Here is a 12,991-nt window from a genome sequence, read left to right on the forward strand (position 1 = left end):
CCTAATCCAATATGACTGGTGTTCTTGTTAAAAAGAGGAAATTAAGGGATTAAGAATACACTTGTCATCATGAGCACTGAGTAATGTAGAGAATGGTTGAATCACTCTATCATATACCTGAAACTGATATTGCACTCTGTGTTAACTATATCGGAATTAAAATTTAAAATTTTATTTTTTCATTTTTTATTTTTTTATTAACATATAATGTATTATTAGCCCCAGGGGTACAGGTCTGTGAATCACCAAGTTTATACACTTCACAGCACTCACCATAGCACATACCCTCCCCAACGTCCATAACCCAACCACCCTCTCCACACCCCCTCCCCCTGGCAACCCTCAGGTTGTTTTGTGAGATTAAGAGTCTCTTATGGTTTGTCTCCCTCCCAATCCCATCTTGTTTCATTTAGTCCTTTTCTACCCCCAAACTCCCCACGTTTCCTCTCAACTTCCTCATATCAGGGAGATCATTTGATAATTGTCTTTCTCTGACTGACTTATTTCACTAAGCATAATACTCTCTAGTTCCATCCACGTTGTCACAAATGGCAAGATTTCATTTCTTTTGATGGCTGCATAGTATTCCATTGTGTATATATACCACATCTTCTTTATCCATTCATCTGTTGATGGACATCTAGGTTCTTTCCATAGTTCGGCTATTGTGGACATTGCTGCTATAAACATTTGGGTGCACATGCCCCTTCAGATCACTACATTTGTACCTTTAGGGTAAATACCCAGTAGTATGATTGCTGTAGCTCTATTTTCAACTTTTTGAGGAACCTCCATGCTGTTTTCCAGAGTGGCTGCACTAGCTTGCCTTCCCATCAACAGTGTAGGAGGGTTTAAAATTTAAAACTTTAAAAAAAAAGAAGGGGATGGGATGGTTAGGTGGCTCAGTCAGTTAAGCATCTGCCTTCCGCTCATATCATGATCCCAGGGGCCTGGGATGGAGTCCCACATTGGGCTCCCGGCTCAATGGGGAGCCTGCTTCTCCCTCTGTCTGCCATTCCCCCTGCTAGTGCGTGCGCGCTCACTCGCTCTCTCTCTCTCTCTCTGACACAAATGAATAAAATCTTTAAAAAAAAAAAAAAAAGAGGAAGGGTATCTGGGTGGCTCAATTGGTTAAGTATCCATCCACCTTTGGATCAGGTCATGATCCCAGGGTCCTGGACTGGAGCCCCACATCAACTGGGCTCCCTGCTCAGAAAGGAGTCTGCCTTTCCCTCTGCCCTTCCCCCAACTCATGCTTCTCTCTCTCCCTCTCTCAAATAAGTGAATAAAATCTTAAAAAAAAAAGGTAAAAGAGGAAATTAGGACAAAGATACACAGAAGATAGACCATGTTAAGACACAGGGAGAAAATGGCCACCTACAAGCCAAGGAGAGAGGATTCAGAAGAAAACAACTCTATCAGCACTCTAATCTTGAACTTCCAGCCCCTAGACTGAAAAAATAAATTTGTGTTGTTTAAGCCATAGAGTTGAGGGTACTTTATTACAGTGACCCTAGCAAACTAATACACCCTTATTCTAACAACTCCTACAACACTACTAATGCTTTCCTTTTGCTCTAACTGAACCACTGTTTTTTAATCCAGCTCTCTCAAAGTCTACTACATAGGTAAAGGAAGTCAACCCAGAATTTTGAGATAGGAGGCTCATAAAACAAGATTCCATGATTAATTTACCTGCCTTGGAGTTTGGAGTCAAACTTAGCACCTGGACATAGTAGAGCACGTGGTCTGGTGAAGGTAAATCCTGATAAATGATGATGAGCATGTCTCTTGGCCCAGAGGCAGGAATCTGCCATGTTGACAGTGGTGAGCACTGGAAGTTTGTCTGAGAAAACAGACCAGAAGAAAATACACAATCTGTCAAAAGGAAGCCAAACACAAGGAGTTCAAGAATCTTGTAAGGGAGAAGTAGGGCTAACTAATTCACCTTCATCATGCAGAGCTGTTTTGCACGGGGGGCCCAGGATTCGAGGGTGGCCCCTCTCAATCCGGCGGATTGTGGCCCAGCATTGTGGATGCTGGCAAACAGCCAGCTGGCAGGTGGTTTCATCCCACTGGCTCTCCTCTGGCAAGTCCATAGCTATAAATTGTTTAGTACAAAAGCCATCTCGTAGCTTTCTAACCCTCTAAAGTAACAACCATACAATTAGAGTGTATTACACATCAGTCATGCAGTCCAGATCTTGATTTGAAATCAAAGCATAAAATATTTCTAGTGAACCCATATAAATAAATGATGGTCACAGGATAATTAAGAACTGGGTAACAAGCTACTCAGCCATTAAAAAGAATGAAATCTTGGGGCACCTGGGTGGCTCAGTGGGTTAAGCCTCAGGTCATGGTCTCAGGTCATGATCTCAGGGTCCTGGGATAGGCGCTCTGCTCAGCAAGAAGCCTGCTTCCCCCTCCCTCTCTGCCTGCCTCTCTGCCTACTTGTGATCTCTCTCTCTGTCAAATAAATAAATAAAATCTTTAAAAAGAATGAAATCTTGGCATTTGCAACATGGATGGAGCCAGGGGGTACAATGCTCAGTGAAATAAGTCAGTCAGAGGAAAGACAAATATAGGATTTCATTCTTGTTGCATTTAAGAAACAAAACAAACAAACAAACAAAAAAGATACAGGCCAGACTCTCAACTATAGAGAACAAACTGACAGTCACCAGAGAGGACGTGGGTGGGGGGAAGGGTGAAATAGGTGATGGGGGTAAATGTTTTTATTGTGGTGATCACCAAGAAATGTATAGAATTGCTGAATCACTAAGTTGTGCACCTGACACTACAATACTATATGTTGACCATATTATAATTAAAATCTTTTAAGAACTGGATAACAAGCAAGTTTGAAAACATCTCAGCATGAAGTAGAATAGCAAGTTTTTGGAGCAGACTAACTTCATAAAGTCTCCTGCTTGGCCATTTAGTAGCCGAGTGACCAGAGTCTTAAGCAATCTGAGTTATAGGTTCCTTGCCTGCAAAATGAGGATAAGCCTATTTCACAGGATCATTACAAAGATTAGTTAATGGGGGCGCCTGAGTGGCTCAGGGAGTTAAAGCCTCTGCTTTCCGCTCGGGTCATGATCCCCGGATCCTGGGATGGAGCCCCACATCAGGCTCTCTACTTGGCAGGGAGCCTGCTTCCTCCTCTTTGTCTGTCTGCCTCTCCACCTACTTGTGATCTCTGTCAAATAAATAAATAAAATCTTTAAAAAGAAAACCAAACAAAGATTAATGAATATTAAAAGGTCTGGCATATAGTTCAAAATAAGTATTAGCACCATTTTCCTTTTCCCCTTCATTAATCATTAGGGAGAACATACTACCATCTCCAAATCAGAACTAATGTAATCACAGCATTTAAGATGGCTTTAGATAGCTCACGCCTTTGGAAAACATACTTCATTTTTCAATACGCTCCAATTCTCACACAGGCAGCTAAAATACCCAACAGAAATGAATGGCTTTGCTCCAACAGTAGATCAGTAGACTTACGCTGACATTAGAGGCCTCTGGCTTTTCATCTACTGGCTGTATGGTCGCAGGCAAGTGATATCCCCTCTCTCAGCTCGTTTCCACAAATAAAGAGGGGACAGGAAATCCCTAAGTAGAATTGTAGAAGCATTAAGAGAAATAATGTACTTTTATGTATAAAATATGGTAGGGGTGGGATGCCTGGATGGCTCAGTGGGTTAAAGCCTCTGCCTTCGGCTCAGGTTGTGGTCCCAGGGTCCTGGGATCGAGCCCCGTGTCCGGCTCTCTGCTCGGTGGGGAGCCTGCTTCCCCCCCCACCCCACCCCCTGCCTACTTGTGATCTCTGTCAAATAAATAAATAAAATCTTTTAAAAAATGATAGGGGCTCAATAGTATCATCTTTGTCTCCCTAGAAATAGTTTAGGCAATCCCTACCACCTGCTCCTTAATGCAATTATTACAAAGTTGGGAGGGGAGAAAAGATAAAAGATGGACATCAGATTCCCTTTTTAAGGACAGTATCCATTTCTTCTTCCTTTTATTCAACACATTTATTGACTACCACATATGAGATGCAACCTGTTGCAGGCATAGAGAACAGTAATGACCAAAGTAAGTCCCTTTTCTAAACAGCTTATAAATTAGACCAGAGATAACAAACTACTGGTATGGCACCACACCTACCCTGTGACTTGTTTTGTTTGGCCTGCATTTTCAGCTCTTTTTTTTTAAAGTGGAAATAGTCCATGTTCAGATTTCTGGTTCTTCTTAAAGATAAAAATATTTGACAATGCAGGGGTCCCAATTCCAACTAGACAGCAATTGGATAGAGGGGAGTCTCTCCTGGTATCTTTTTTTTTTTTTTTAATTTTATTTATTTATTTGACAGACAGAGATCACAAGTAGGCAGAGAGGCAGGCAGAGAGAGAGAGAGGGAAGCAGGCTCCCCGCTGAGCAAAGAGCCCATGCAGGGCTTGATCCCAGGACCCTGAGATCATGACCTGAGCTGAAGGCAGAGGCTTAACACACTGAGCCACCCAGGTGCCCTCTCCTGGTATCTTTAAACCAGACCTGTTTTCTCCAGATGGAGAGTTCCCCCCAAACCCTATAGTCGCTAACTAATGCAGTTTCAGTTGCCGTTTATCACCGTGTTTGCTTTTGTTTTTCTCCTAATAGGGAAGAATTTGTACTCATGTCTCCTGTCAAAAGCTGGAAAATTGGGATGTCTGATTGGCTCAAATGGTAAAGCTTGTGACCTTGTTCTCTGGTCATGAATTCCAGCCCTACCTTGCCTGTAGAACTACTCAAAATAAGTAAATACTTTAAAAAAAAAAAAAAAAAGGGCAGGAAATTGGTGCTGGAGTGCCTCGGGTCATGCGCCCACGATCCTGGGATACAGTGCCACGTGGGGTTCCCTGCTCCACAGGAAGCCTGCTTCTCCCTCTCCCACTCTGCCTGCTTGTGTTCTCTCTCTCTCTCTCTCTCTCTCTCTCCGTGTGTCTCTCTCTGTCAAATAAATAAACAAAAATCTTAAATAATAAAAATAAAAAGCAGGAAAGTTAAGGGTGATAAGAGACAGCATGTTTCAAGAAAAAAAGGATTCATGCTCAGTGGGATAGAGGACAATTTCTACCCACATACATGAAAATGATACAGCTGCAAAGCCACTGAAAAACCATGCTAATGCTTTTGACTGAGATGTATGATGCATTAAGCCAAAGAACTAAAAAACAATTTTAACAGGGTTTGCTTTTTAATGGAATGCAATGTCGCGTTATCCTTACAACCGGCTGCTTGCTGCCCTTTCGCTACCTGACCAGCCCGAACTGAGGCCCGAGGTCTAGTCATGCCCATTCCTGTCACCAGCATTAGCGCTGTACTGGCAAAGGCGTCTGCGTTAACCATTCTAGGCGACAATTATCCTTAATGCGACTATTACGAAGTTGGGAGGTGTGAAAAGATTAAACATGGACGTCAGTTCCCGCAGAACTGAAAAAAGATACCCGCTTCGTTCCAGAAGAGTGAAGTTAAAGAGTTCGGCCTCGGCGGGCAGCGCCAGCAAGGACCACGCCAAACCGCCGAAAAGCCAAACCCACTAGGAAAACGAGACCCCCTCGGGCCGCCTGAGAGACGTGGTGGGATCCCGCCCCTGCTCTACGTTGGAAGGAGCTCCGCCCTGTCCGCTCAGTCCACGCCTTCGTCTCCCACGCTAGCCGCCAGGCAAGGGCCGTTGCCAGGCAGCGGCGCAGAGCACTGTGGGGAAGGGACGGAAGCTCCAGTGAGCCATACTTGAGCTGCTACGACGTCTCCAGACGTGGTGAAGGCAAGAAGCGAGGAAACGAGCTTGGGAAGGGACGCTCGCTGGGTCCCCGTGGGATCGGACGGAAGCCCGGGAGGGCCAAAACCGTTGCGACGTGGAAAGTTTGGATGCATGGGCGACTCGAGGCGGAGGCGGGGCTGGGTGAAGAAGACGGCTGTGGCGCGCGGGGCATTATGGGACACAGTGGGGGCGACGTGGGGCGGGACGGAAGCCGGTTTGGATCAGACTGTGGCGACGCGGGAAGTCCGGACGCCGTGGCGGCCTGAGGAAGCGGCTTGAGACGGAGGCGCGGGCCTCGGCGCCGTCGGCAATGGCGGAGAGGCCCGAGGACCTAAACCTGCCCAATGCCGTCATCACGAGGATCATCAAGGAAGCGGTGGGCAGCTCTGCCTGGCGGATGGGCCAGGGGCGGCCGGGCGGGCTGCTGGGGAAGCAGGTCTTGGGCTGGTAGCTTTACTCACCCACGCTCTTTTCCCAGCTCCCGGACGGTGTCAACATTTCCAAGGAGGCCCGCAGCGCCATCTCCCGCGCCGCCAGCGTCTTCGTGCTGTACGCCACTTCCTGGTGAGGCGGGCTGAGCGAGCCAGAGCTTAGCTGGGCCGGGGGCAGAAGGGAGCCGCAGAGACCCCCCCTGGCCTGGAATCCCTCACACCCCAACAGTTGTGCTCTACCTCAGTGCGGAGGGTTCTCTGGTGCCCGCTTCCCACCCCTTACCGGACAAGAGTGGGTCTGACAGGCCCCCGACGGCCTTCCATCTTTTTTTTTTTTTTTTTTTTTTTCAGCGCCAACAACTTCGCGATGAAAGGGAAACGCAAGACCCTGAATGCCAGTGACGTGCTCTCGGCCATGGAAGAGATGGAGTTCCAGCGGTTCGTTACCCCGTTGAAAGAAGCTCTGGAAGGTAATGACCCTTTCCTTTGTAGAGCCGAGTAAAAGATGTCCATCCTTTGTGACCTGCTCACCTGGCCCTGAGTCTGCTCAGCTTGCGTCCCTGTAAGAACAGGAAGCCAGGACTGCATGTGACTCAGGATCCGTTCAGGTGGTGCCGCCTCAGATCTGATCTGTGATGCTGAGCAGGTTACGTGCCCCTTCTCTGCCCCAGCCTTTCGGTGGCGTTAGCTGCTGTGGTCGGTCGGGTTCGGCCCTGCCTCCTCACCCCCACCTTCCTCCTCGCAGCATACAGGAGAGAGCAGAAAGGCAAAAAGGAAGCTTCAGAGCAAAAGAAGAAGGACAAAGACAAGAAAACAGATGCAGAAGAGCAAGACAAGAGCAGGGATGAGGACAACGAGGAAGACGAGGAAAGGCTGGAAGAAGAGGAACAGAATGAAGAGGAGGAAGTGGACAACTAATGGGATGGGAAGACTGTGGCACCTTGGATGGTACCACCCGGAAATGTGGTACGTTTGTGAGAAGCTTTTCCCCGCTGGGAAGAGTAATCTCAGCCAGAAAAGCCTGAGAAGATCAAAATAAAAACTGACTAAAATTATCAAAACCAGCGCTTCCATCAGAGTAGTGGAATCCCATTTTGCCGAATCCGTCTGAAGGTAATGACTTTTGGCAAGAGGGATTCTGAATGGCTAATTTGATTAGTCAGTTTGATCTCTTTTGTTTACTTGTGGTTAGGCGGTTTTTGATCCCCAGTTCCCTTCCTAACGTCCCCCCAAAAAGGAGTAACGACTTCCATGCCGCCTTCTGTGTCCCAGATCACGGAGGTAGTGAAAGCTCAAAAAGTTGGGGCTTTGAGCATGCTCAGCCTGTTTTGATTGTACAAGATTTGGCAATACTGGCTTATTAAAGTGGTCAGAATGTGTTTAGCTTTAGGAAACTACTAAAAGGTTACAGGAGAAGAATGAAATCTGTTGTCTCTTCACTTGACAGGAATATTAATTGAATTTTTATTTCTCCAGACCCACTTGGCTCAGAGCTCCTCTATCTTGCCTGATAGGCATTTGACCTGCTGGGGTGGCCGTGCTCTGGGCACATATGCTTTTAAATCAGCCGTGTAGAACGGAATTAGTCAAGCAAGTGTGCCAATATCTTACTTTTACCACAAAACAAAACAAAAGATGGCTTAGTCTTAGGTGCACCTCACTGCCTACCACTGTATGACTTTAGGATTTATGGTCACCTCCTGGAAGGTATAAAATTCCAGACTTTCTCTTGTAGTCCATTTCCCAGGCTTGTGGCTCTCGTTTTTCATTCTTCCAATTCATGACAAATTTCAAACTTTATTTCTTCTAGGCACAACTTTCTCCCTCTGTGCTTCTCCTTTCCTGTCTCTCTTATGCCTCTCCTCTGTTCCCAGTTCCCACTTTCTCTCTCCCTCTGTTTCTCACGTCTGCCAACCCAGGAACTTTGATAAACTGCTTAACATCCCAAAGTGCAAAAATCTGATGGTGCTCAGGAATCTAATGCTCACCGCAAAAAAAACCATCCTGTTTAACTGCTTCTGAAGTGACTCTGTTGACCTTTCTTCTAGTTGTTTTTTTTCTTTCTCTTGATATTTGGTGCTCCGAGCACTTTTTTGTTTGTCTCTAAGTTGAGCGCTTGGAGGGTGACAGGTAGTCAAATGTGTGTAGTTTGACACTGTTAATTTGTTAAATGAATACAGTCAAAACTTTGTTGACAAATGAGTGAAGATGTTGAGGAAAATTATGCTTTGTAAAAATAAAGAACATTCTTGTTAAAAGTAATGACTCCTGTTTCATCCTGCTTGTTTATGGTAGGCGTCTGGGGGAGGATGCACCGATCATCCCTGTATTATATAGTTTTCAGAATGTGGACTGGGCCAGATCTTTGGAAATATAGGATCCGCGTTGCCTTGGATGACCAGCAGATGCCGCTCTTCACACACAGCAAGAGCTTTCCATGGCTCTGCTGGGCACTCTGTTGCGTTACTAGTTGCTCAATGACTCAACGTTTATTGAGTACCTACTATGTGTCTGAACTGTTCTAAATGCTTTCAGGTATGAACTCTGAAATCCTATCAAGGAGAACTACCTTTACCTTCATGATGTCAACTACAATGCTGTATTACCTCTAATCTACAAAGCTTTTTCAAATCATGAATTTATAAATAACATTTCATACAGTTGCAACCCCAGTAGTCATTAGATCTGGTGGCTTTTCCCTTCTCCACAACAGAAACATCCATTCTTCATTCCCATAAGCACCACTCAGCTAAGCTCTCAAGTCCCATCTCAACTCCTCTGGCTTCCTTTGAACTGTTTCCTACTACATCTCTGCTTGCCCCAGCTTCCCCTGTGTACCATTTGCCACGCAGATCTTCCCGGAACTTTGCTATATTCTAGTCCTTCACTGCTTCTCATTAAATCCATACTTAGACCCGGTATGCAAAACCTGTCTCAGGAGGCTTGCCTTCTCACCTACTCCAGTCTGTTTCTACTTCATTGTAAGCTTCCTGTCAATGAATCCCAAAAGAACTCTCCCTCCATATGGCTTTACATCTTCCCAAACTTTGTCTACCTCAGAAAATCAGGTTTCCTGAGAGTGGGAAGTACGACTTAAAACTATAAAATTTAGGGGCGCCTGGGTGGCTCAGTGAGTTAAGCCGCTGCCTTCGGCTCGGGTCATGATCTCAGGGTCCTGGGATCGAGTCCCGCATCGGGCTCTCTGCTCAGCGGGGGGCCTGCTTCCCTCTCTCTCTCTGCCTACTTGTGATTTCTTTCTGTCAAATAAATACATAAAATCTTTAAAAAAAAAAAAAAAAAAACTACAAAATTTAGGAGGTGCCCGGCTGGTTAAGTTGGTGAAAACTGTGAGTCTTGACCTTGAGGTGGTAAAAACAAACAAAAACTGGGAAGAATCTGAGGTTATCAACCAGTCTTTCCCAAGCATACCTTTATCTTTCCTATAGTGGTATCTGAAGTTTTGAAGGTTGCCTACTAGGTTAAGGCAAAAATACCATCTTTTATAAGCCACAGCCCTTCAGGCCTAGAGATTCTGATCTGAATTCGGAGAGTGGGAAGGTTACCATTTTCACCCATGCAAAATTATGTTTGCAGGGGCATCTGACTGGTTCAGCAAAGCATGCAACTCTTGATCTTGATGTAAGTTTGAGCCCCATGTTGGGTATAAAGATTACTTAGCAAAAAAAAAAAAAAAAAAAAAAAAAAAAAAAATTTAACTGGGGCACCTGGGTGGCTCAGTTGGTTAAGCACCCAACTTCGGCTTAGATCATGATCTCAGTGTCCTGGGATCCAGCCCTGTATGGGGTTCCCCACTTGGTGGGGAGTCTGCTTCTTCCCCTCCCTCTGCCACTCCCCCAAATTGTGCACATGTACTCCTTCTCACTCACTCAAATGAATAAATAAAATCTTCTTAAAAAGAAATTACTTTTGGAGCGTAATCCTATTCTTGCTGATGAGAGACTGAGGCTCATCAGGGAGAAGTGACTTGCTCAAGATCTTACCACTAACTTATGAAAGCCAGGATCCTGTTCTAGTGGCACTAGGCCTTGCTTCTCATTTTTTTCTTTAATGAACTTTTTACTTTGGAACGATTTTAGTTTTCAAAAAAGTTGCAGAGTGCAGAGAGTTCCCGTGCAATTCACCTAGCTTTCCCTAATGTTGATGTCTTAACGTAACCACAGTACATTAGTCAAAACTGAGAAAAAAAAAAAACCACCAAATACCAAACTTTTTGTATTTCACCAGGTTTTCTGCTAACACGCTTTTTTGTTCCAGGAGCCATTCCAGAATACTACGTTGCATTCAGTGAGCTGATTTTATCTTTTCTTTTAAATCAGGGTTGTTGTTGTTGTTGTTGTTGTTGTTGTTTTAAGATTTTAATTTATCTGGAGGCGCCTGGGTGGCTCAGTGGGTTAAAGCCTCTGCCTTTGGCTTGGGTCATGATCCCAGGGTCCTGGGATCGAGCCCCACATTGGGTTCTTTGCTCAGCGGGGAACCTGCTTCCTCCTCTCTCTCTGCCTGCCAAATAAATAAGTAAAATTTAAAGAAGAAGAAGAAGAAGATTTTAATTTATCTGAGGGCCCCTGGGTGTCTTAGTTGGTTGGGCAACTGCCTTTGGCTCAGGTCATAATCCTGGAGTTCCAGGATCTAGTCCCGCGTCACAAGGAGTCTGCTTCTCCTTCCACCCTCTCCCTTCTCCTGCTCTCTCTCTCTCTCTCTCATTCTCTCTAATAAGTAAGTGAAACTTTTTTTTTTTAAGTCCCAAGAGAGTGAAAAATTTAAGAATGCTGCAGTTTGGTGTAACCTGTGTCAAAATCTGTCGCAATCTATTTCAAAAAAATATAATCTTTTTTTTTGAGAGTGCAAACAAATGAGCAAGAGGAGGGGCAGAAGGAGAGGAAGAGAGAGAATCGCCAACAGACACCCTGTTGAGTGTGGAGCCCGACGCCAGCCCTAAGATCATGACCTGAGCAGAAACCAAGAGTCAACTGCCCAACTGAATGAGCCACCCAAGCACCCCCCAATTTGATCTTTTAATAGAGATGATATTCACAGAACATAAAATTAACCATTTTTAAATCACCAATTCAGGGCATTTAGCACATTCACAATGTTGTACAACCACTACTTCTATCTAGTTCCAAAACATTTTCATCACCCCAAAATAAAACCCTGTACCTGTCAAGCACTTATTCCCCATGCTTTCCTCCCTCTAGCCCCTGGCAACCCCTCATCTCTATTTTTATACACTTCAGAGCATTTAGCACAATGCCCTATACCTACCTGGGAAGCATTCACAATAGTTCAGTAGGTTTTTTAAATTTTGTGGGTTATTTTGTTTTGTTTTTCACTTCTTATTAAAGTATAAATACCAAATGGTGCAGATAAATGTAGAGCTTGATGAATTTGCACAGGCATCCATGTAACTCACACTCAGATCAATAAACAGCATGACCAGCACCCTAATAAGCCCCTGTGGCCTCCCATCTGGGCACTGCCTGTCTTCCCCAATAGTAATCGCTATCCTAACTTCCAACAGCACAAGTAAATTTTGCCTGGTTTGTATTTCATATAAACGAAATCATACAATATGTATTCTTGTGTCTGACTCCTTTTGCCTAACATAATGTTTAAGATTTGTTCATATTGTTGCATTCACAATACTTTTTGTGGATAAGACTGAGAGACGAAGGTAAAATTGTTTTCAACAACTTGGGGTCGGGTAGAGAATGGAAACAGGTCTTTCTGCCAAGAATAAGAGAAACATATGAAAAACAGATTACACCAAATAGCAGCATTCTTAAATTTTTCATTCTTTTTGGGTTCTTTGAGGTAGATGGTCCTAATTACGCTTAGTTAAACTCAGATGGAACAGGTGTCATAAAAGAAATGAGCAGGGAATCCAAACTACCCCTATGAGTTGAAGGAACCTACTAGCAGGCATTGCAGAGGAAGTCCAGTGTGACATGGGGCAAATTATTTAATCTCCCTGGAGACTGTATTCCCAGTCTGTAAAATGAGGATAGTAACATTGTCATCAAAATTAAATAAGTGAATGTAAAACGCATGGTACTGTCCCTGACTCAAATGCACAAAAAATATGACTTCATTTCCACCATTTCCCTTATTTGACCACAGATCAGAACTCTAGTAGCTGGAAATTACACAGGTCATATTTCCCTAGCACGCATTAAGCCTTTCTGCCGCTTTAACTTGAAATATAAAGAGGTATAAAACAGGTTTGGAGTACCAATTTTGAGAAATAAAATCTTAGAGGAAGTGTAATAACCAGCCCACTGGCCTCTTCAGCAAGTCAGAGTCAGTTTTTCTCCAATCCCTGATGCATCTTTATAAAGGCATTCCTCGGCTAGGGTACGGATCTACACCCCTACTTCACCCTCCCAATACTACTAGGTCACCCAAGCCCCAAAAGCCTCACCAGTTCCCTCCGGCCCCTGCACAGACCTTTAGTCAAATTGATGCCCCTATCAGACTCAAGAGCTTTTCCGGAGTCTTTCACATCACATCTCTCAATCCATGGCACAGAGCTGGCCCTGAGTAATTACTCTGGAATTAATTTTCTCTGAAAACCTGGAAGGCAGCCTGGTGCTGAACTCAACAGCTTTAAAATACTCAGTCTGCAAAAATGAACTTAGCTATTGTGTTAGGTATTAAGGTGTTGTTTTAATGTCCTTGACACCCGATTATTCTTTCAACAATTAACCACCGCCAAGTATGCGCTAGGCTG

At 44.5% G+C, this 12,991-nt stretch overlaps 2 protein-coding genes across 8 annotated transcripts in view; one reads left to right on the plus strand and one right to left on the minus strand.

Annotated features, from left to right (window-relative positions):
- Positions 1–5,918, minus strand: part of C12H9orf43 (chromosome 12 C9orf43 homolog) — a 34,275-nt gene extending 28,357 nt beyond the window's left edge. For 2 of the 7 annotated variants that reach the window (XR_009346497.1, XM_059142783.1), the window contains exons 1-3: positions 5,496–5,794; positions 1,949–3,621; positions 1,696–1,846 (exon numbers count right to left, since the gene is read on the minus strand). Coding sequence is in view for 6 of the 7 variants with exons in the window: in XM_059142783.1 (XP_058998766.1) it covers positions 1,696–1,846; positions 1,949–2,099 (302 nt within the window). In the remaining variant the exon portion in view is untranslated. Of the gene's footprint in view, positions 1–1,695; positions 1,847–1,948; positions 3,622–4,176; positions 4,350–5,495 lie in introns of those variants that run through there. The other 5 variants (XM_059142780.1, XM_059142779.1, XM_059142778.1 and 2 more) reach the window with 5 other exon arrangements.
- A 134-nt stretch (positions 5,919–6,052) lies between these two features.
- POLE3 (DNA polymerase epsilon 3, accessory subunit) lies at positions 6,053–8,505 on the plus strand. Its single transcript, XM_059142784.1, has 4 exons — positions 6,053–6,188; positions 6,291–6,376; positions 6,595–6,713; positions 6,989–8,505. The coding sequence occupies exons 1-4, from the start codon at positions 6,123–6,125 to the stop codon at positions 7,159–7,161; spliced, it is 444 nt and encodes a 147-aa protein (XP_058998767.1). The 5' UTR covers positions 6,053–6,122; the 3' UTR covers positions 7,162–8,505.
- Positions 8,506–12,991: the final 4,486 nt, after the last annotated feature.

This window comes from Mustela lutreola, chromosome 12, assembly GCF_030435805.1.
Source record: "Mustela lutreola isolate mMusLut2 chromosome 12, mMusLut2.pri, whole genome shotgun sequence".
Taxonomy (NCBI): Eukaryota; Metazoa; Chordata; class Mammalia; order Carnivora; family Mustelidae; genus Mustela; species Mustela lutreola.

What these genes read in the sequence shown, in the direction of transcription:
- POLE3 (XM_059142784.1), top strand. Translation starts at nt 6,123, where the DNA reads ATGGCGGAGAGGCCCGAGGACCTAAACCTGCCCAATGCCGTCATCACG. An exon ending in CGAGGATCATCAAGGAAGCG is followed by an intron (nt 6,189 to 6,290) that starts GTGGGCAGCTCT and finishes CTCTTTTCCCAG; the next exon opens with CTCCCGGACGGTGTCAACAT. An exon ending in GTGCTGTACGCCACTTCCTG is followed by an intron (nt 6,377 to 6,594) that starts GTGAGGCGGGCT and finishes TTTTTTTTTCAG; the next exon opens with CGCCAACAACTTCGCGATGA.